This window comes from Pogona vitticeps, chromosome 7, assembly GCF_051106095.1.
Source record: "Pogona vitticeps strain Pit_001003342236 chromosome 7, PviZW2.1, whole genome shotgun sequence".
NCBI classification, from domain to species: Eukaryota; Metazoa; Chordata; class Lepidosauria; order Squamata; family Agamidae; genus Pogona; species Pogona vitticeps.
The window spans coordinates 2924865-2949628 of record NC_135789.1 but is presented as its reverse complement, the minus strand read 5'-3'; the positions used below and the strand labels follow the sequence as shown (position 1 = coordinate 2949628).

Genomic DNA, 24764 nt, shown 5'->3' with positions numbered 1-24764 from the left:
GCTTTCAATTTAAATTCGTTTTAAATTGCGTACTAACCCCGCTTCAACGGCATTATTTTATTTAATATTACTGCAAGGTGCCTGGAGTATGTTTCAGGAGCAGGGAGGGACCTAAATCCAACAAACAAAGAAACTGAAAGACAGCTGAAGACTGGGTGGGAGACAGCCTCGTTTGTGTGTTTACAGTGGCACCACAAACTGCCACTCTTGACACTCACTCAGGGTCCTGGCTGTTTGCTCCAACAGCAAATCACAAGGATGGAATAGAGGTGCTATGCCAACTGAAGCCTAGAAGGTTGCGTGAGATCAGTCCAAAGCATCTCCCAGAGCAGTTGAGGAGTCCACACCCATTAGTGACTCACAGGAGGGCCGCAACTGACAATCCCTCCCAGGCTGAAGGCAGGGCTTCAGGTTCCAGCTTGTTCGGCCAGCGCAGTTGGCCCCAAGCCGAAGATGGCGGGCTGCTGGGCGAGGGAGAGAACAGCAAACCACTCTTGGCCAGCTGCCTGTGGAAGCTCTTTGCTTCCAGGTGATCAGATGGGACAGCTCTACATTCTTTTACCGAGACTGCAAATGGGACCGCCTAGAATTTGCTACGGGCAGGTGGGATATTTGAGTTGTTGTGCGTTTTTTTTTTCCTCCATGCTTGCTTGCAAAGCTATTTCCAACACAGATCCCATGATCTGTGCACGTACCGGGCTTTCCTGCATTCGAGGTGTGTGAAAGAGGAAGGTGCTACGGCTAAACTCCAACTTGCTTTCACCTATCCCAGTTCTGCACTGGACAACTTTCTGTTGCCGTGTGTGCTTAACACACACACAATGAAAGGTCACGGAAACAGCAGACAACAGGGAAGCTGTGGTGCATTTCAACTCCAGCAGCCAGGAACGGCCTTTCCCAGGCTGCAGGACCTGAAGCTGTATATGTGCAATTCTGGCTTAAGACAAACGGCCTCCTCTTACGCAAAAGAAGACTTTGATTCCGACAGTAACCTTAGGTATCTTGAAACAGCCCCGGCCTTGTTCTCCGGCTGCACAATGCCACCCTCCAGCTACAGGGTCCCATCTGCTGTTTCTACGCTTCACTCCCCAGAGGGAATCCAGTTGCTGCTTCTGCACTCTCTCCTCCTTTCATGCACACGCAAGACAACCCAGGGTGGGCTGAGAAAGGCATGTACCGACAAAACCAGGTGTATTCGCCAGGATTTGCTTGAGTGTTAATTAATCTGCACGAAGGTGATACAAGGTGAAGTGCCTTGGAAGCCTGCCCTTAATAGGAAGAATCCCATCTTTTATTTCCTTCTTCAAACTCTCCTACATTATAGAGAAGAGTATCAGTCATCAGGTTACATACAGGCAGACATCAAAAATTACTCATGGAAACTGTGCTCGCCATCACATAGTCTTCAGTATCTTCCTGCCTCATATTCTATACGTATCTGTGGGAGGGAGATTGCTTCCCACTGTCTATAGACAATGCATTAACGTCACAGTCCGGGTAATATGCACACTTAAGATTGCTAAACCAAGAATCCTAGTTTCCTTAAGGTGGCAAAACTAAGGCTCACAGAGCAAACCAGGCCTCCTGAATGAAGGTAAGAGGGAACTGAAAGGCATTTAAACTTTAAATACCCTGTTCTTGAACGACTAGGCATGGCTGAACACTCTCAAAGTTTTGACATTATCTTCCATCAGTTGTGGAATGAGTAAAAGAATGAGTAAAACTGAAGGTTGGGAAAGTTCCAGGACATCTCGAAACTCTGCTTTCACTGGCAGGAGCATCCAATGATTTGCAAGCGAGAACATGGTCTTCAGATAAAATGCAAGAAACAACCTGAGGACTCAATATTAAGAGATTCATTCCAGCAAGCCTCGGTTTACAAAGGCTCGTTTGAACTGCTTAATTTTGCTGTGATGTTTCAGGCTCCCCAAATTATGCCTCGAAGCAATGTTGAGTGATTCACATAAACTGTGTCTGAGCTAGAAAGAGACATGTGAACAATGATGGAGTCACAATTATAGAGCAGATATTGGAAGCAGAGCCGCTTTTAATGTGGCTTAGCTTCCTGTGCAGATGATCTGACAGCAGGCATCTGGGGTCTATTTTTAAATCACAGTATAAGTGCTGCAGAACTGCCCTCTCAAAGTCATCTTTACTTCAGTAAACCATGGCCATAAATCTCCACTTTCAAATTTCTTTTATGCCAATATCATTCCTCCATGAAGATCAGAGCAGCGCATATGGCATGTCCACCAGCACCACCCTCTTTCTCAGAACTACCCTATGAATCAGGCTAGGATGAAAGACAGCAAACGGTTACACGAAACACTGGGTCTCAGTGAGTTCTTGACCTCATATCTCTTCAGTACAAACCCAAAATGCTTGCACCGTGGTGGATCGCCATTTAGTTAGAGGTAATACAGTATAGCTCTGTAGGCAAGCCCCCGGGGATATCTGCAGCGATGGCTTCATGTTAGACCAGTCAGTCCTGTGTATGTGGAACACCTTTTCCTCTCTGACAAATTTTTGAAGCACTGCAGGGAAGTATGGCTGAAATACAGGGCTCGTGTCGCACAAAGGATCTGAAACAGTTGTGGGGAATGCGTGGCAATACAGATGTTGCCAGATGGGGAAAGACTGGAAGTGCAGTCTAGCTAGCTAGGGATGATGAAAAAAGCAGTAACCGAGAACAACTGGAGGACCACGAGACACCTGGCTTTATTGGGAAGTGTAAACCTCTTCTCGAGTGGCTGTCAAAACCCTTCCCTTTGTGATTAAGTACAAACATGAATATGCAGGTCATATGTTAGAACATGCTGCGCAACACACTTGTGGGCCGCCCCCGCAAAAGGAGGCAGAATAATACTGACCCCAAATCTTAACTAATCTCCTTCTGCTCTCAATCTCCACGGCAACATTCTCCCACTGAAACAGTTCAGGCCGAGTGGCTTTATTTTTAAACACCAGTCCCTCCAACCTCTACCTGCACAGAGTCTGTTTTCATCTCGGGCTCCGTTCTCCCGAGGGATGAGGTTTCCTCCAAGAACCTACAAGACACGGTCGCTATGGCAACAAGCGGTAGCCGAGTCACCAAGGTTGGCGCTACCCCTGATAGGCCGCAAGGGCGGCTGTTCCCAGGCCGGTTCTGCAAATCGCAAACGGCACAGGCTCAGTCCCCTCACCTTAGGCGGTGTGCAAAGGAAAAAGCCAGGCGCACTCCGCTGTATATTGCACACACTCTTCTAGGAACAAGGAGGGTTTCAGTTCATCTGACAAGCCCCAGCTTAGCACAGCCCTTCAAGAGCTGCTGATTTTGTTCCCTCTTTAATAGGCAGAGAGCTCAGCAGTACAGATCAAAACAGATGACGGAGAAAGAAGGCAGCCAGCGTTCCCGCAGGCGTGTACTTACAAAGATTAATGCCTTCGCTCTTTAGATCTCTCCCACTTCCGAGGCCCAATGGAAGCACAGACCTTGGAGTCTTGTTTCAAACTATTCCTTGATGGCAAAAGCTCCAAAGGAGCAGCTCGTATTAGAAAAGGGGTGCATTAATTATCTTCCACTGCACGGTTCATACCATGGGTCTCTGCAATATTTCAAGATCACCCAACAAACTGCTCTGAAGCTTTCCAGTTTTCCAGATATAATGATGACCCAGCAGCTCATTGCTCCTGTTAACTCTTCCACAAAATGTTTCTTTGACAAAGAAAATAGTAACCCAGGGTTAGTATTTTCTTCCTAACCCAGGGTTGGGAAGGAACTAGTTAAAAAAACCTACCTAGTTACTTCTATTTAACTGCTTTTTCCCAACAACAAAGTTATAATGATGTTAGATAACAAGGCTAAGTTAATAAGTAACAAATGAATTCCTTTTGTGACATAACTAATTATTGTCAGATAGTGATGATGGCCTATTGCAACAGCAGTATTTTTATTGTATGCATCCCAATTATGTCCAGAAAATGGAAATGTAAAGTAATTTTTTTGAATTGTAACCATGACGGCAACCACTTTTTGGCCTAGTTTGGTACTATACCTAATTCGTTTTTACAATCAACTCTCCAAGTTCTGTTAAGCTGCAATTAAACAGGAAGCGCATTTATTATTTCCTTTATTTTATATCATGTGTAGGCTCCCTTTCTCCCAATGAGGGGACAATTTAGAACAACATCAGTAAGACAACAGGTACACAAATGCAATGAGATCTGCTAACTCTGTTCAGCACACACGTATGTGTGTGTGTTCTTTGCTCTCAAGTCGGAAGCGACTTCTACCAACACTTGCGGTTTCCTCTAAGATGCGTGCACATGCACACACCTTTGCCCCCCTCCAAAAAGCACTCCTCCTCCTCCTCCACACACCCACAGCAACCATTTTCAGCTCCTTTTGTTCCTGGTCATGGCAGAACTCCACATGGTGGGCAGCATCCCACGCACAAGGGGCAGACCCGCACCCAGCAGGGCTGACCGTTAGAGGGAACATTGCAACCCTAACAGTGCTTTCAAGGTAAGTGAGCTATTTAAATATGGTTTTTACCAGTTCCATTCCCCTAGTGAGTTTCCATGGCCCAGTAGAGATTTGAACCCTGGCCTCCACAGTCCTAGTCCATCACTCTACCCACTAGGCCACACTGGCACACATATCAACTCCATTTACAGGGTGCTGCAACACAGCAACCCCTACTTGAAGACAATGTTAGTCTGTCGGCCCTCTGACAATGGCCTCTATCATCAAAGGACTATGAAGAAATCAAATCTGACTGCTCACCTGCAAGATCTGTGCTCCCCATTGCAGCTGTCTTTATAAAGGAGCAGGTAAATACCTGTCACACTACTTATATGGAGTTTTAGAAATAAACAACACTTCCAGATAGCAACAAGGTGTATAAAAAGCAATTAGGGAACCACATAATAATTGCAAGTGAATAAACATTTAAAGTGGGAAAGGGGTAGCTCTAGTAAACAGCAACAAACTCTTGTAGGAATAAGAACTGTGAAAATAAGAATCCATGCATCATTAAATTATGGAAGTATGCATTTGCAAAAGCAAATCATTTGAAATTCTAAGATAAGGATCCATGAAACAAATGCTGTGACTCCAAAAAAAGAAGAAAAAAAGGGGGGCTCTTTTCTGCCCAAATCAATTTAACAGGGTCCTTGGCGATAGACTGACATACATGCAAATTCAATGTTAAATCATTTGGGGATAAAATGTTTTAGGTGTAAGTCTCCCAGAGCCTAGAAGAGGTTTCCTAGGAAAACACTGCCACCTAGTGGATGACATGTCCGTTCAAATTTTGGATTTTCATTTGAGGAACTGAAAGCTCTGAGAAGAAAACAGAAGAGTCAGGGATGCTAGCACTGCAATTCTCTGGGAGTCACTGAGAAACGAAACGTCTCAAACCCTGCCACAGTCCATCACAGGCAAAAGAAGAGCTACAGAAGGAGATGGGCAGCGTTGATTCTCTGTTTCCTGGTAAGGTCGGGGAGGGTGGGCAGTATCCCCACAGAAAGATCTCAAAGAATCACAGAACAGAAAGTAGGGTTTGCCATCCTAGAAGAAGGACACACACAGTCATCCGTACTGCATTTAGGAGAATTAGACCTCCCTGATTTCCAGTTTAGCCTAGTTACACAAAAATTGGTTAAGGTTATACCTTAACCAGTTTTAAAAAATAAGCACATGGTCGAAACCGTTTCTCTTATCTCCCACTTATTAGCTCTGATATAATCAGACCTAGACACCAGGTGTTGTTCTGACCTTAGATTTCTCTCTTCCGCCTCCTCCCTTTCACAGAATGAGAGATGGCTGCCGGAGTTATTTTGAATCAGACTGTGATTCAGCATGGCAGTTTAAGACAACCTCTTCCTTTCCCAACCTGCAGATCCATTTCACCTCCTGCAGACACTTCAAAGTGACATCAGGGAAGGAGTTGCTCATAAGCTCTTAGTATTCCTGATCTTGGAAGAGAATTCAGTATGATTCAATCTCTTTGCACAGTATAACCTACAGTATAGTCTATTATCCCTCACTTGCATGCAGGTCCTTCCCTCTTGCTCTGCCCTTCAAAAGCAGAATAAGAGGGGGAGGGAGGGGGAGAGGCCAAACGACTTCCCACATTTTTTGCTTGCTCCCAGGCTCTACCACACTTTCTGCAAGGTAGAAGTAAAGTAGATTCGTAATATTCTGGAACAGAGGCCAAGTGGCATTCAAACAGTGAACTGAAATTTAAACAGTTGTGTCTTAGCTAAATAGTTGGCCAGAGGATTGTGGGAAATGCATTTCAATATATCTGGAGGGCACGGAGTGGCAGAAGTAGACATCCCAGGTAGACATGGTCTAGAGGGGCGAGGTAAAAATCTAATCAATCAATCAATCTATCAATCAATCAATCAATCAATCAATCAATCAGGTTGCCTTAAAGCAATGGTTCCCAATCTTGGGTCCCCAGACTGCAACTCCCAGAATCCTTCACCACTAGCTGTGCTGGCTGAGATTTCTGGGAACTGTAGTCCAAGAACCTCTGGGGACCAGAGCCTTAAAGGAAGCTACTGTTTTGACGGACCCATTGTATTTTGTTGTACAACCAGACAGAACAGAATTGACAGCCACAGCAAGAGGCTTCGCCACCAGTCAAAAAGGACTAAACTAAACTGGAGACGCTAACTACTGGATAATAGTCTTTATTTAGCTTCAATCTTAGTTCGTTTTTCCATCACAATACAGTGTACACAAAGTTTTTCCCTTTGCTGCTCAAACTCACAGAACAGAATCTGGGAGATGCATTATTTTGCAGTTCTAAAATACACCCAAAGCCCCGTCTGTACTTCCATGTGGACTGTTCATACTAACAACGACTGAAAGCAGAGGATGTCCCCTGTCACCTCAGTTACTCACCCTGATCAATAGAATGCTGAGGAAGCTGGCTAAGCTGACTATTCACGACCCCGGCATATGTCCGCAAGAACTCCTCTTCGCTGGTGGTTAACTGGAAAATGGACAAACCAAAGTAAATCCACAAAAACAGAGCAGAAAACACGACCAGGAACAAGATCCATGCCAAGCTACAATTCCATTTCCTTATTGTTTGTTTTTTATCACTTGAAAGTCACATAAGCAAGGCTTGTAGTTTGAAGCTGCTGCTTCACAAAAATTTCAAATTACTGAATGACCTATACGAAAATAATGTTTAGGTAGTGATCCATGTGGTCTACCAATCTGGACATATAGATTTAAATTAAATTTCATTTCCTCCCATCATTTAAGATCCTATTTTAGGTCCAAAAAAGACCTGAAGATTCATAATATCCCCAAGTAGAGCACATTGCATACAGGGATGAAAGTATATATTGGTGAATTAGCTCCATTTCTCCAGTGATACTAAATGGATTCATTTTGCAGCTTCGTATTTCAAATATCAGGAAGCAGAAAAAGGACTGAATCCTTGACATAATCCCAAACATAAATTATTAGCCTATGGGGTACAAGCCGGAGGCAAGAGTTTAGTACTGCTTTACATAATTTCATCAAAATCCGCTTAGCCTTTGCCCACACGGTGCTTCAGATGTAAAGCCAAGCAGAAGTGGCATTAGGCTGAACTACTTTTCAAAACAGACTTGGTTTAAGAAGTCACAAATTGGGCCTATAAACAGGCACTAACCCACTTCCCTGCAGTAACCAGGAATCCTCTCCAGGCATGCAGGCAAGGAACTTTTCACCAACTGGAAAACAGTCCATTCTCGTTCCTGACAACCCTCATTGTGCAATAATGAAGATAGCTACTAGAAGGTTGGTAAACATTCTGGACCAGTAACAGTAAGGACTCTTGTCATCAAGGTGCCTTATAATACTTACATTTGATCCCATCTTCCGAAGCATAAGGAGGACCCTCACTTTTTGCTGAATGTACATCTCCTCCGGACTTTTCCCGGGGACGCCCTCACGGTTCATTCCCCTCTTCCCAGTTCCTGAGACTCCTAAATATTTGATGTCAACAAAAATGACAAAGGCAAAGAAGCTGACTATGTTAACGGCGGAAAAAGGAAGTTGCCAAATGATGTTAAGCGCTAAAGCCATCATTGTTCTGCTGACAGAAGCGGAATGGTTGGGACTTGTTCCTCCTGGTATGTCATTCAACTCTGCCAGGAAATGTCATGGACAAATCGGTCTCCTGGGGGCAGTAAGCCTGAGCTGCAATCCAGTAAAACTGACAAGTGCATTTTCCACAGGGAGGAAATAGTGTACAGCTTCTTCTGGGTACGGAGGGGAAATGTTGCATGAACACTTGCCATAGGACTGCAGTTCTGTGCATACACCAGACAAGGCTGACAGGCTCAAAGCGCTGTGACGTTCAGATGACAGGGGGCAATTATGTTATTTGTCACCCTCTTAGTGAGTACATGACTCTATGACTGCCTGAGGATCCTGATCAATTGAGCATTACAATCAGTGTATTGTTTGCTTTGAATTAGCAGCAATATTTAGGCTGGTCACTTAACTTGTTCAAATCTACTAGGTGGAATTTTAAAATGTATGCTAGAATGCTATGCACAGCTGACAGCTTCTCTGCGCTATCTTTCAATTCCAGCGCACTACAGACCTCTCACAGTTCACAAAGAGAAAGAAGCAAAAGAACTGACAGGAGAGAGAAAGAGCCAAGATTACCTGCCTGCCTAGGAACCTCAGGCTGTGAGAAAGTTCAGTGAATAATGGCCAGACAAAAGAAATCAGAGATTCACCGTAGGCCTTGGAGAAAACATGCGGGGCACCTCCTGCAAAAGATATAAAGGAGATGAGAAGCAAGCATTTGGCCTTAAATTAAGACACTTGGCAGCCCTCATTTAAACCACAGTATTGGATGTACAGGCCTCCAGATGTTTTTGCATGAGGACTTCCACCATCCCTTGATAGCACAGCCAGTATCTAGGGATGACGGAAACTGCTGTATAACCTCTGGAGGGTGACATGTTCCCTACCTCTGGCTTAAACAAAACGAGTGCACGTATGTTTTAGCAGCTGGTGCTCAAAGGTTTTAACTGGGGCTTCCCAACTCAGTGTCTTCCAAATGTGCCGATTCACAATTACTCTGATCCAAATACAACATCTGGAAGGTACCAACAAGGAAAGGATGAAATAACCAAAAGAGACTCGAACCCACTGGTTTTCTGTTTATCACACACAATGTGTGTCGTTGGCCTCTGTGAGACCAAAGTAAGTTTCATTCACCAGATAAAAGACGAAAAGGATGTCAATCTCTTTCTAAGGGCACAAATGGTCACTGAACACACCACTGAGAATATTTTGTGAACAAGTTCTAAGACATTTGGCTTTTGAAAATCTAGAGTCAGACTGCTCATGGGATAAACATGAGGCATCAAAATGGGCTGGATCTGGAAGGAAAGCTTTCCTTGTCAGAGACCAAGCAAGACAGTACTTGTTTCGTCTTTCTGACATCATCCAATATTATAACCTAAATACCTTCAAGGTAAATCAGTGTTTTTTCATGTAGCCTAAGAAATTTTCTTCTGGCATTTACTATCCAATACTCACATATTCATCATGGGCCGTGATGTTGCAGTTTTGGTGGCCTGCAATAGCCAAATGACTTTCTAAGGATCCTGCAACATGGCCTATGTGTTCAGCTCACTATATGGCCCAAGGATGTCCTGAGGAAAGATGCATTCTAAGCATACTACAATGTACGGAGGTATCCGTACGGAGGTACACAGAGTCTAAGTTACTATAAAACAATGCCACTCTGGAAACTAAAAAGCTCAAGCACTTCATTCTGCAGCGCATAAGTAATTTTGAAAAAAAGGCAAGAATTAAACATTTCTTGCTTCATCTTCCAGCAGGTGGCACCACTCCCAAAGATCAAAGAAAACCCACCACTTCAGACCAATCCCGCACAATTCAGCAGGGTCACCCTAAGCTACAGGCAGCAACCCCTTTTTACTTAATTCCTGCCAGGAACAGGCAGAAGGCATGAAAGGAAGACAACAGAAGGTAGGCGAGGAAAAGGAGGGAAAAGTGAAATCATAGGACAGGCATTTATTTGTATCGTCATCAATATCTTATTCTGGTAAAGCTTCATATGAGGATATGGAAAAATATTAAATATAATTCAGATATTCTAGGGAAAAAAGTTATTTCCTTGACCAAAACCCTCCTCCTTGTCCAGTTGTATTTACAAAGACCTTCATGACATTTTACCAGACGTTGCACTCAGGACTCATAAGCACTGTCACGAAATGCACTGGCGTTCAAGTCGAACTAGGTTTTTGCAGTCACTTACCTGACTCTGTCCCGTGAAGAAATCTTACTGGAACACTCAGCTCTAATCTGTTAAATCACAGCTCGGAAACGCCACGAAACCCCACGCTGAGGAAAGAAAGCACAAATGTTACAATACCATCAAAAGCTATCTGTTTATTTCCTCGCAGTGTTTTCAAACCACGGTGCCTTTAAGAAATGCCCAAGCAGTATACAATCATAGGTCAAGGCTGTTCATATATTTTGGATATTTTCAAGCACTGTCAAATCAAAAGCACTTGTTTTCTTCTGTACAACTTATTGTACCATGATTTATGTTTTGTTCTTCAGACTTCTTGGGTCTACCTTCTTCTCTAAGAAGACAAATGATGATGTCTCAGTACACCACAAGACAACTACAATGAACCAGAGGTTACGTTTTTAGTGGTTCCGTGTGAAAACTCTCTCCTCTTACAGTGTCTCAACACGTAAATGGACACATGGTAAAGCAATAAATGGTTTCTTTAAATTTTGCATGGTAGATAGCTCTCAAATAAATTTAGGTACTGATCACTTCATGCAAAACATACAGGAATCTTAATGGAAAGTTAAGAATTCATCTTCACAAGATTTGCTGGTTGACCCAGCTGGGGGGAAAGCCATCTTGTTGCTAGTTGAAGGACTAGACACACAAAAAGCAAAGACTGAAATCTTAGGAAGCAGGGGACTGGGGGCCTCGGACAAGTTTGCCTGGCCCTTCTGCCTGACTCTCCACTGCATGTATCTGCACATGCACAGATCCAACTGTCTGGGTGAGGGCCAAACCAACAGGAGCTCTGCAGCCCCATGTCCATCATCCACTTCCTCCCTCTCAGCATAGGGACATCCTGAGAGGAAGGGCGTTTTTCTCTCTCCGTGGCATTTTCCAAACCTCCGACTGAAGAAGGAGGACAAAGCAGTCGTGATTGGGCTAGTGTGCTCAGTGGACATCAGGCTTGCTTCAAAAGCGTATCAAGAGAGATGTGAGGCACATGTGCAAGGACCTCTGTGACAAACTGAAATGGGGCAGAGACAAGGGCAGAATTGTTTCTGGATTTGACTTTTTCATACTTACATGATGGAGAGCTCCATACACTTGTGTACACAAATTCCTCACATGTGTGCAAAATACCTGTTTTCTAGACAGAACCACTTCTACCTGTCATGCCTGTCTTATTTTCATAGAGGTTCATTCATTTCTATGATAAGTTCTAACTCTCTATGAAATGAGCCAGCTGAGAGAATTTTAGGCCATACAAATATCTGCATCCTTGGGGTTCAAATCCCAGGTAGCCGGCTCAAGGTTGACTCAGCCTTCCATCCTTCCGAGGTCGGTAAAATGAGTACCCAGCTTGCTGGGGGGGCAATGTGTAGCCTGTATAATTAAAATTGTAAACCGCCCGGAGAGTGCTTGTAGCGCTATGGGGCGGTATATAAGTCCAATAAATAAATAATGTTGGTGAAAAGTCTGCCATGGTTAAAAAAATAAATCATAAAATGTAATTATAGGGCAGAATTGGTCCTGCCCTGTTACAAACTGATCTCCATGAGGCTGAGATTTTAAACTTCCTACTCCTCACCTTGTGCATCTTGCCTGCCCAACGAATGTCTTTTCACCATTGTTGGTACAGAACAAATGTTTGTGTTCTGGAAGAACCTGTAGTGAAACTAGTTCTCTAAGCCAAGCATGATAGTAATTTCAGGGTGATATGCCCTATAACGCATCCTGCTATTGAAAGAGCAGCAGGAGGAGGTCCATTTATCATTCAGGGAAGCTCATCTGGCACTATTGATCAGATAACCAAAGAACCTGATAAGCTTCCAAGGAAGCTCAGGCATCCTCAGAAGAGTTTGAAAATTACTGATTTAAGCGGCACACACATGTGAGTTTCAATCAGAAGGCCAAGACTGGTAATCCTAAGTGTCAGCTTATTTCACAAAGCATCTGGAAAAGATGCCAGACTAATCCTCAGAATGTCTCCATCAGGAGGGGACGATGCAGCTGAAATGCCTGCAAATCTCATCCACAGCAGAACTCCCCAGGGATTGTCAGAAGCAAGCTAAATGGACATGCTTTGTAAAACGAATATTTAGAAGCATTATATTGCCTCCAAGGAAGAACATTCTCTAAACTTTAAAATCTTAACTAGAACTTTCCATAATTAGTTCCCACTATTTTCCCTAGCTAAATATGTAATAGATGCTCAAGATATTTCTGCTGAGGGTGATTTATGGCAATCCATCACCCTTGGAATGCTGTGTACTGTTCTGGTCACTTGCTTGAAAGGGAATCTAGTACAGCTGGAAAAGGTGCAGAGAAGGGCAACTGAAATGATCAAGGTGGCGGAAGGTTACTATGATATGGCTTGTTTGCTTCAAAAAAAGTTGAATAAGGAGAGACAAGACAGAAGCGTATAAAATACTGTGGAGAATATAGGTAAGGAGAAGCTGTTCTCCTTGGCTCATGAACATAGACATGAAGTGCAGGAGATTAAGGACAGATAAACGGAGATCCTTTTTTACACAATGCACTATTAAATGTAAAATTTCCTATACACAATGTAGAACTGGCCACCAGCTCAATGGCTTTAAAAAGAGGATCTGACTAATTCAGACATGGAAACTTTGTATCCATATCCCTGAGGATAGAAGGTCTGCTCCCTCCCCCCAAAACCATGCCGATCCACCCATTAGGCTTCGCGTGGTGGATGCAGCCATTGTCGATAACATCGTGCCAATCAGAGAAGTAACCGGCCGGCCATTCCCCACCTCCCTGCACTGCTGACCACTCTGGTGAGGAGACGGGATGACAAGTCTCCTTGCTCAGTTGCTGAGTGATCAGCATCACAGGGAGGTGGGGAAGTACCAGCTACGCTGCTTGCACAATGTTTCCAACAACCCTGTGCGCCACATGAAGCCCAATGAGCGGACTGCGATAGTTCTGGGATCCAAAGGGCCTGGTGGCAATATTCATATTCATCTCCCCCAGGTGACAAATATCCCTTCTCTAGACTAATTCATGGAAGGTGGAGGCACCAATGGCTACTAATCACGAGACATAGGACTACACTGGTAAGACAGGCCACAGGCATCATTGCTGGGAAGCATCAGCAGGACAATGCCCTTGTGTCCATGCTCTGCTTCTGGGCTCCCCAGAAGCACCTAGGTGGCCACTATGAAACACAACACTTGAACTAGATAGACCTTCAGCTTGACACTCGTCTTAGTTTTATAGATCTCAGCGACCACTATGGGAAACTTGGAGCTTCAAGATTTGTTGAGAAAAGTAAAATTTCAGAAAACATTCATTTTGCATCATGTTAGTTTAATTAAGAGACAATACCACCACTATTACTTACTGCAACTACACTTGTATGATTTGAAAGTGTTGGTGGGCCAACACACCAAAGATTCATTTGGATCAGTAATCCACAGAATCTACGTGACAAGCAAACTTTTTCTTGACACACGGCAATGTAGCTCAGATATAGCCTTCAGACTGAGATCTGAATGGACCAAGATCTATTGATTAAAGAGACTGCACATTCTGAGAAGGCAGAGTCTAACATTTCTGGCTGAGGACACAAGCCGATACACACACACACAAAAACAACAACAACAACCCACAATCAACTATAGGTTATTCTAGTAAACTCCAAATACAATGTACTGGTCTGTTTTCTGTTTGAGATCTATTGAAACAGGTTCATCATGCAGTAGTCAACCTGAAATCTCTCTGAACACAACTCAATCTTCTATATTCTCTTACTTGCTCAACATCTACATTGCACCAGGAGGCAAACATGCTCAAGCCACAAGCCAGAACTATGACAAAACAAAGGACAGAACTCTGTGACCTTGATCCCAAGGACTCTCTGGCCCATGCTGAAGGATTTCCATTTCAACTAAAAATCTGAAATGTTCAATGATGCACGGACTCCCAAGAAACAGGATCCCAAAATATTCTGTAATAGGATATTTTTGGGGGGGATATGGGGTGTGTGTGTAGATGAATAAGGTCCCAAAAGCAAGCAGCAACGCCTAGCAAGACAGCTGTCCAACAGCTGAATCACTACCAGGGCCTGTTCCATCTCATTCTGCAATTCAGAGAGAGCCATAATGGTTCCAGGCAGCCAGAGATGAATTCCATGAGTAGCTTGGCCATCAATTTGCTAGGTAATGCCAGCTTCAGTTACCTATTTGTGGAATCTGAACTCATTACCTACGCTTGCTTGTAATCATTTAGATAACATTAATTTTGACTAGGCAGCACCTCACACAAAGTTACTGACCATAACCTATGTTAGATCCGGTATTTTAAGACTACCTATGTGCATGAAGTTACCAGTAATAAAGCAACTATAGTCACAGCTCTAAAGAGATGTGAACAACATAAAAATCCATAACACTGATTCATTTATGGAATACTTAATGTCTTTTTTGGAATGTGTCAAACTTCTTGGGGCCTCCTGGCATAAGATTTTAAGTCACATTCAACTTGAGACTGAATTTGCCACTGCTAGTTTCTATCAAAAATTCTCAAGTTGTTAATTCAACTTGGTTTTACACAAAGCTTTTACAGTTCTTCTCATGAAAGACGTAAAACAAGCTGCAACTTTCCATACCTTACCATTTATACACTAAAAGTGGGGAAATTTTTCCTTCCTGGATATGATCTTTGCATTTCTATAGCTTCTTTCATGCAAAGATTTCAAAGGACATTCAGCACATTAATGAAGTCAAATCCAAGAACTCCCCTAGGTAGTTTTATATGACCACATGGAGTCACGTTAACTGTGAATTATTGTCCAGCCTCCTACTCTTTTCTGTCCTTAAGGCATATGCAACCTATTAGTTTTTTGACAACATCACCCTGTCAACAGAAAATGGCTGCCTCTGTTATAATCCAAGTCATCCAATTAATGTTCTTTACCCTTTTAAAGTGTTAAATTTCAGATGAGAGAAGGAAAATTTCATTTCACCACTAGGCTTAAATATAACTGCAGAATTTATATAAAACTGAACTCTGTCAGAACCAAATAGTGCTAGATACTAGATGTCCAGCAATCATGCAATATTTAAACCTCTTCAGATTTTACCTAGATTAGGACATAATAGATAATACTGTTGCAAATCAGAGACAACAGTATTTACTGGCAAAAGAATTTACTCTGACATCTGTAGGGGGGGGCAGAGAATGGAGCAATACTAGATTTCTAAAATTAAGTTATTCTTAGCCAGGACAACAATTCTTGTAGCAATAATTAGCAATACACAAACATGCATGGCACATATGTGTGTATATATGCGTGTTCTAAGAGCAGCAATTTTTCAGGCTCTAAGTAAGAACAGAAATATAAGCAACTGGCACTATGTGTGGTACCCAGTGATCTCACGACTGTTCAGTTTTATCCTAGTACTTACAAATATACAACCATTTAATATTTTTTTAAAAGCCCAAGTCCCCTTTTGTTTATTTTTCAAAAATAAACAAAGACACACATACATTCTTGAAAATGCCACTGAGAATGGATAGGATTACTTTTGGTATACCTGAGAAATTACATGCATCAAATTAAAACCACCATCGCAACAAAATCCACGATATTGTAGTCAGTGATTTACCTGTATGTGTCACAGAGAACTCTGAGTAACTGTCTGGACAAGCTATTCACTCAAAAGGAGTTTGCAAGCCTGCAAGCACACATCACAAAATATAAACCCTTTCAGTAGAACTCGAGAAATGAGCATAACTGTGACTTTATTTATTTCAATTTTTAGTCCACTCATCTCATGTTGTTACAGACATGGTAAATAAACTTCTTATAACCTTTTAAATAACTTTGATTATATTCAAATAAAGGTAAAAGCTGCAATTAAGTATGCTACTGGCTCATTTTAAATTTTGGTAATATATTGTTCACTATATTTCAAGTTAAGAGCCCACAAGCTATAATATTTTCTTCTACATACATCAAAGGTCTCAAGTATTATTTTAAAGAGGACAGCTTCAAAAACATAAGTCAAAAAGGATGTCAACAGCTTAATTTTCTTGTTCATCGCGAAACTGCTTTGGGTGCAGACAAATGGTAAATTGCTAATTAAGTCTAAGCCTTAAAAATGAGTATGCATTCTTGGAAATACCTGTTGGACCTAATAAGAAAACCATAAAACCATTCCATGTAGGTGAAAGATGGTTACAGTTCACAAAGGATTCAATCATTTTGTGTGTCATGGCTTTTTTGTAAATATAAAACACACTAGTCATTCTAACTGCCACGAACATATTCCTTTCTCCCTCTCCAACAGCTCTTGAGGTTGTTCACATGAAAACTGCTTCTGATACTAAAGCACTGAAGTTTGGTGTGTTTGGGAGCTTTCCAAACTATCTGTAAACTCCCTATGAAATCACCATCAGTTGCATAATCCCGACACTAATACAACAGAACAAGAAACACAAGACATTCCGGATGTCATCCAAAGATATGGCTGAAGCAAGTTACAGCAAGCCATTCGTTGTAACTGAAGGGATGGCCAGAAAACGTGAACCACATTTATTGTTTGTTTATTTATTAGTTACACTTATAGACATCTTTTCTTCAAGGCACTCAAGGATGCATACATGGCTCACCTCAGCCTCCTTTAATGCTCTCAACAACCACCTCTCTTAGGCAGATCAGCCTGAGAAGTGTATGTGACTGGCCCAAGATAAACTGAGTTTCAACGCTCAGTGCAGACTTGAATCTAGATCTCTTAACTCCCATCCCAATATGCTGTACAGTCATGCTACAACATGCTGGTTCTTCTACGCCCTCCGCTAACTTACAAATTTACACTTGTAACAGCAAATATATACCAAAATATTTTCCACTTGCCAGTATGTTTTATGGCACTAAGTTATTATTCCCTATTAAAAAAAAGAGAGAGGGAAGGAAATATGCTCAGCAGGGTGTGGTTTCCTTCCCTTCCAGACAAGTTACATTTAAAACTACTCTGCAACAGAAAAAGCTTAAGGCAAGAATCCTGAATAACCATTTTCTTTAACAAAACTTGGATGTTAAAGGTGCCCTCTTGAGATCTTCCAATCAGTGGTTACACAAACCCTTCATTATTGCAGAATTACTGAAGTATTTTGCAAAGAGAGAAAGTGAGACTGATAAAAAGGCTAAAGAGTAACTATTGTACAAAGCTTTGTACAGTAGCCTGCAATTATACCATTGCACAAACTTGATTTATTCAGGATTAACATTAATTATGTTCATTACCTAGAAGACTGACTTACTCAGATGTGCCTGTTTTCTGGGGAACGTTAGACAAATCTTGTATAATAAATGAGTGGAGAATGTATAATGAAGACCACGATTAACCTGCATAAACAGCTTAATTACCAAGACATCAGTAATTACAGTTTGACAATTTATAAAGGTTTACTGCATTTGATTAAAATAGTTCCTTTTTCCCCCAGCATTCTGATAGAATGTGATACTACATCTACCCTTTCAAGATTTTACCGACAAAGAAGGATGTTTTCATTATTTTTTCACTATTTTATACAGTCAAGGAAAATGTCTTTTATCAGGTGTCATACATTTCTGAAAAGGCAACCAGCTTTGCTTTTAGAGCAACTGTTTTAAGAAAGATGTTTTGTAGTTATAATGATAATGTTTTAACGGAGGACTGAACTGCTTCACATGATAATGTTGCTTTTAGATGTTTTTATTCATATACTACATTTGATATTTTATCCTATTCAAACTTTTTTTTTGTAATGGCTAGAGTTATACACAAATAAATTTGCTTTACTTTATCATGTCAGAGCAGCTTTTAACAACTGGCTTCTCTGCCACCCATTGCTACAAATCCAAGCCACCTTAAGCCTGAACTCTGCTACTGGACAATGCATTCCTAATATAAACTGTTGTTTCAGGCCTAGGGTTTACATCAACACCAGATGGAAGATCTGCAGAAATGAAACAATCACACTGATCTAGAAAGAGATGTCAGCAACAAAAAGTCATGGTTTATGTTTGTAAAAGTATTACATAAACATGAGTTGTAACACAGAGGCAGATTGCTAAGGGTAAGACTAAAAAGTGAGTGTAAACCTTTGGTGTCCAAGTTAAGTAACACCCCACATTCAGACAATGCATATCCCTCTTACAACTCTACTTATCAGTTCCATATTCAGAGACCATATTCCATATTAGTAAACCATTTGCCAATAAATGGCAGAGTGAACGGATATATTGAATCCACAAAAGTCTTAAGAGAGGTTTAGTTTACGCATGGAAAAAAAATAATCTACAGAAGAACTGAAAACAGCATGCATATTCATGTCAAGTTTTGGACATGAAAGCAGATCTTAGCTTGTGCGCGCACAGTGTTTTCATCCTGTTCACGACTGCTCCAGCAGCAATCTTGTTTCCTCTGCTGAGTTTAAAGAGATGATCCACAGAGGACAAAGGTGTCTGTCTGATACCCCAAATGGAGGCAATAATTGTTGTATAAATTCCGGCCATTTACACATACACAGTGTTTGTATAATGACCTCAGATTTATCCAAAAAGAGAATAACTATGAAAGGAAAGATACTGCGTTAACTTTGGGATGAGGATCACTGACTGATAGACACACAGAGAGTATATTTATGCAGTACTTCTGTGGGGAATTGGGAGGAAGTGAAAGTGATATCAAACCTAAATAATCAAGGAGACCAGTGATCTTTGGTTTTAATGTATGCACTTTTTCAGATTTTCAATGTTGTTAAATTATTTTAAAGTATTAAATTGTCCTATATTGTTGTACTCCACCCTGAGATTTTAGAATTTAGGCAGAATAGAAAAGTCCCAAATAAATACATAAATGCCCTGAGTATGCATGTGTACTCTGTTTTTCAATTTGGTGTGCAAATATGAGAACTGCACGGTGCTCAGCACACACTATAGATCTGGGCATTCATCAGCAAGCTGAAGCTAGTGAAAGTTGAACAGTACGTCAACCACAGGCAGGGAAAATAGGCTCTCTGTTCTACTGGGGTTATTGCCCCAGTAGAGATTATTCAATTTGCAAATTCAGGATGAAGCCAGTGTAGTTTGTAAAGAGAAGGGAAACCTTCCACCTCCAAAAGTAACTTGTGCGCTTGCAAGTCCTGTTATACCTAGGTCTGACAATCGAAAGTCACCAAGGGCAGATAACACCGAGGCACAGAAAAAAAGGATGCCACAGGTAGCTACCATTGTGAATGCCTTCCTGCACCCATAAAGAGTTCTGTAGTGCAGACACAATATATGCATAGGACCAAGATACATTTATAATGTGGGTAGAATGCCCTACCTAACAGAAAAGAGTTAGGTGAAAGCTTGCGGAGAAGAAAGCAGGGTTGATGGGGAGAGGGGGAAATGCCTGAGGGGAACAATATGTGGAGAAAATGGTAAAAACAAAATGTGGAATAAAATCTTTGAAGAAAATTCTACTGACAAAGGCGTTACATTCCTAGTTTGAAAATGCACTCAAGGGAAACCAAACCTGGGAGACATAATCCCAAGAGAGGTAACTCAGAGCCGATCATGAAAGAAGGCTTCTGGGTGGGGTGAACTGAAGGTATTTTCTTGTGTTTGTGCTTTGTTTTTTAATGATCACTAGAGTAGCTGCTTTGTAGTAGACAGAATTCAAGGGATGACAACAAGTTGAACCAGGTGGGTGTAATTTTTCCACCTCGGTAAACCATTCACTCACAAACAGCTTTTAGAAACATCTACAGAAGCCTTAAATTTATCTAATTTTTTTCACCACCTTAACCGCTGCTCTTCCCCAAAGTTTGCTGTTGATGTTACTGATCACTATTGTCTTTGCACATGCTAATTGCTGATTAATTTTATTAGAGGGAAAAAAGGAAATACTAAAAAAGCACTTCAGTGTACCGTAATAACAGTGTATTACTATCATTACGCCTAGGTTAGTATTATCCACTATTTACTGGATAATGTAAACATTACATCTTGAGTTTAATCACGTCTTAGAGGCAAAGACTGAATATTATCAATAACAATAAAGTAACAATAATGAAAATGACAATCGTCATTTAATAACCACAAATAATAATAATTATCAGTAACATAAACTGAACAATGAAAATAATAATACTGTATAAGTAATAAAACTAAAGGAACTGCAATGAAGATAAAGTGGGGAGGGTAAAGCCATGTATACCATCTTGAGCCCAAGGGGTGAAATGGGGAATATAAACTAAGAAAACAGGTCAATATCCCTTCCTAGTCCTAACCTCAGGATATCCACTGACTCATAGCTGCTGACAAACCCATGCAACTCATTCTTACTTTGGACTAGCAAGAGAGCAACAGCCATCAGAGCTCTAACTAGCCATTTTTTGGCACGCAGGACAACCTGCATCATTTCCCACCCACGCTGCCTGTGCAAGGCGTGGGCACAAAGCCTCCATGACAGAGAAGAATGTGGTATCCCTTGAAATAGAAAGGTTATGGATAAAGACAGGGCTGGATGTGTTTCCACATATTCTCCTTAACACTCACTAGCAGATTCACCTCTGGATTTCAGTGCTCTCTAAATTTCAGAGCCCCAGTTCTTCCACCCAAACTACAGTCCCGCTGGTCGTACTTAAAAAAATTGCAAATAGCTGCTAATTTGCTCCCTCCAGTTTAAAAATTGGTGATTTTACAAACATGTCATCTCAGCTACAAATGTTTAGGACTTGACTCCCTAATTTTTAGGCTTGGGAATCTGGTCCACCTCAATACACCAGTAATACTGAGAAGTGCAACATTATAATAACAATGATGATGATAATTATTTGCAAATACATCATCTCACACGTAAATTTTAAAAATCTGACGCTCTTAATGGCTTGACTCTTTGGACTGCCCCTCCAAAAAACATCAGCCATGCTGAGAAATAAGGGCTGTACAATTATCATCATCATATCTCCCCCCCAATGACAATGCTAAGAACTGCTGGATAGCTCTATGGTTTAGGACCCTGCCAGAGGTTGGGAGTTCGAATCCCTCACTGTGCCTCCCTGACAAGGGGCTGGACCTTAAGATCCATAGGTCCCTTCCAGTTTCGCAGTTCCTCAGATTACTGTACATTATATATACTGTATGTGAAAATAAAGATAGATAAGATATGCACACACCCCTTTTTTTCCAAATTCCTGGGGAAGGTGATTAGTGGCAGGGGAAGGAGGAGGGAAGGCAGACGAAGAGGGACTAACTGGGTCCTGGTTTTAACTGTTGTAAGCCGCCTGGGAGTCCTTTTTTTTTTTTTTTTTAAAGGAGAAAATCATTTAAATGAATGAATTAAATAAGGAACTGGGAATATGCGAGTGAGAGAAAGAGACTGAGAGGCTCGCTCCATGATGGTGAGGGTGGTGGTGGTTTCAAACGTGGGGCCAGGGACACGGGGACTGGGGTGGGTCGGTGGGTGGGTGAGTGAGTGGGGGGGATGATGGGGTGGGGAGAGAAAGAGCAGCCCAAGGGGTAGAGGGGTCGGGGGGGCAAAAAAAGAGGGCCAAGAGGGACCGAGGCAGGGGCACACGACCTGAGGTGGGGGGGTGGGAGTCACGGTGACCACGGATGGGGGGGGAGGTGAGCGAAATCAAGACGCGAGAGGCTCGCGCTCCTTGAGGCCGGGCCGCCCTCCCCGCCGCCGCGCACGCGCACACGGCGAATCAGCGCGAGCGAGCAGGCGGGCGAGCGTTCGATCGGACCAGCCGGCCAAAAGCCGATCGAAGCCGCCGCCGCCGCCACCAATCAAAAAGGGAGGGGAGGGGAGGGAGCGAACCAACCAACCAACCCCACCTTCTCCGCCCCCCCCCCACGGCTGACCTGAGCCGCAGCGCGCGCAGGAGGGAGAGAGAGAGAGAGAGAGAGAGGAAGGGAGGGGAGGGAGCACGCGCCTCTCTCGCCCCCTCCCTCGTTCCCCTCCGCCGGCGCGCGCAGCGCCCCTTTTGTTACCAGGCGAGGCTGAGCAGGGCTTACCTGAGGGAGGCGAGGAGAGGCGGCGTCGTGGCCGCCGCCGCCTCGGTCTTGAGGGAAGTGGAAAGGAAGGGCTCCTCCCCCACCACCTCTCCCTTTTCCCCTTCGGAGGGAGGGAGGGAAGCAGGCAAGCAGGCGCTCGGACCGTTTCTCCTCAGGAAAGGGTCGAGAGGACGAGACGGAGCGGCCGCGCGGAAGGGGCGGAGGTCTTGAGGAGAAGCGGCCCCTGGGAGCGTCGTGTGGGTCTGGGTGTGTGCGTATGTGGAAGCAGCCGCCCCTGCCTCGGTTTGGCTGGGCTTCTCCTCCTCCTCTTCCCCCCTCCGTCGTCGTGACTCACAGCGGCGGCGACCGAGGGAGGGAGGGAGCGGAGGAGGCGCCTGGGCGACTCCGGGGGGAGGCGTGTGGAGAGGCGGGAGAGAAAGGAGGGACCCACCGCCGCCGCGTCCCAGCGCCCGAGGCCGCGGCCAGGCGCGGCGCCCCCTCAGGAGGAAGGGGCTCGACGCCGCACCTGAGGTGAAAAGGGGGGGGAGAGGAGGCGTGGCTACTCCAACGCTCACGGGCTGGAGAAGGGAGGGGGACGGTTATTGTTCGGCGGGGTGGGCGTGGCCGCAAGCCCGCCGAGGGGCGGAGCTAAGCGAGCAGGGAGGGTCCTATCGGGGGAGGAGGAGCCACGGGGGAAACGCCGGGCTGGGAAGGCAGCGCGAGGCGGGGAGGGGAGGAGCCGCCGTGGGAGAGGGCGGGGCTTAGGAGGCCTGCCGGAAATCACCCCGCAGCAATGAATGGAGGAGGCGAAATATACTGTACTGTATTCGCCTGGGTCGATCATCTTATTACGCTTAGGTGCCTTCTACTTTCCAGAAAATAGGAGGCCGAAGAACACCGTCAAGATTCATGGATTATGTTACAAGTTTGTGTGTGTGTGTTTACGCACAGACACTATTATGCTAATTACTGGAGTGATAATAAAATTATAAATAGGACAAAAATGGACCAAGTTTTAGACGAGGTAGAATATATACATATACTGTATATTTAAAAAACTGAAGTAGGTATAGCTTATTAGGACCTAGTACAGAAGGTTTTTACTTTGGCTGCACCAAAGCTGCCAGGAGAGACCTTGTCCGTATGCATACTAGGTCACTCTGGGAAGTATAGTGGAGGAAACTCAGATTAGTTAAGATTAGTTAACTAATCTCAGATTAGTTAAGAAATTACTGTACAAAGATGTGAAGAACTCTCCCAAAGAAGAGCAAATAAATTATTTAATAATATGCTACAGCACCTCTGTAGCCCTACAGATGTGGTTCAACTGAATTTCTTTTGGCCTTAGCCAGCCTGGCCAGTGGTGAGGCACGAGTGGAGTTGTCGTTCAACCGCTGGAAGGGCATAGATTCCTCAACAGCTACTTCCAAGCTCTAGCATTTTCAGAAACAGCTGGAAAAGATTTGTTCATGAAACTCAAAGAGAGTTGCTGTCACTCATGGCAAGGCAGTTAAATCAGTGAGATAAGCCAGTGGTCTCATAAGCCAGCTTCTTCTGCTCCTTATGAACATCAACTAAACAGCAAATGGTAAAATGCAATACCCATTTCCAAGCGTGCAAAATAAGAAAAAGTTCTCCAACTAATGTGAATCATAATGGATTATCTTAATCCTTTTTATCACTTTGATCATCACAACATCAGCATGCTTTTATGCAGTAGGTACATGGTGTGTTGTATTAGTTTTGAATAAGAGTTTTTGTCTTTGGATCGGAAGTGTCTAAAGTCCAGCTGAAATTCAGTAGGCTAACTTATTGTAGAAGCCATTGTCTGCCTCAGATATTCATGTGAGAATGGCTGTTCGCATGAATAAACATAGGGTGGGAGGATGTCTCACATTTGGCAGCCTTGGTACTGAGCTACGGAGAACATGTAGTAGTGCAGAAGGGCCACAGACCATGGGGTAGAGGAAATACTTTGCATGTAGGAAGTTTCAGGTTTCAGTCCCCTGATTTTTAGGGAGGGATACGAAGGAGATCTGCCTGCAACGTTTGAAAGCTGCTCCCTGTGAGTCCCAGTAGAAGGATGAGAAGTACTCAAGTGGATACAGTGGAAAGCAGTGTCTTTATGGTCTCCAGGGGTCCACTCTGAAGTCCCAGATATGGTCAACAAATAGCTCACAGGTATCTGGTGGAGAAGGAATTTTGGGGAAGTCTCCCCAGAGAGTTTAAACCAGCAGGGGACAGAGTGGCAACCCTACAAGACCTTAGAAATATCCTTGGTTTTCTCTGGTGCCTGCTGAAAACTTCTTGAAATTCCTTGTGGAAAGCCAGCTGAGAAAACTAGACAGTTCAAGTAAGATACATTTTCCCTTTATTTCTCCTCCTCCTGTATCTCTGCTGTAAGTCGCACAGAAATAAACAGGTCTACGCATCCCAATCTGTCTTTCGGTACTTAAAAGACATCAAAGCCCAGTGCCATGGAA

The 24764-nt window shown here is 43.2% G+C and overlaps 1 protein-coding gene across 1 annotated transcript in view; it reads right to left on the bottom strand.

Moving 5' to 3' along the window:
- CTNNBIP1 (catenin beta interacting protein 1) overlaps nt 1–22577 on the bottom strand; it is a 28524-nt gene extending 5947 nt beyond the window's left edge. Inside the window, exons 1-5 of the mRNA XM_020782224.3 lie at nt 22303–22577; nt 10293–10378; nt 8663–8769; nt 7853–7974; nt 6896–6986 (exon numbers count right to left, since the gene is read on the bottom strand). Coding sequence (XP_020637883.1) covers nt 6896–6986; nt 7853–7948 — 187 coding nt within the window. The 5' untranslated portion in view covers nt 7949–7974; nt 8663–8769; nt 10293–10378; nt 22303–22577. The remainder of the gene's footprint in view (nt 1–6895; nt 6987–7852; nt 7975–8662; nt 8770–10292; nt 10379–22302) is intronic.
- Between the last annotated feature and the right edge of the window lie 2187 nt (nt 22578–24764).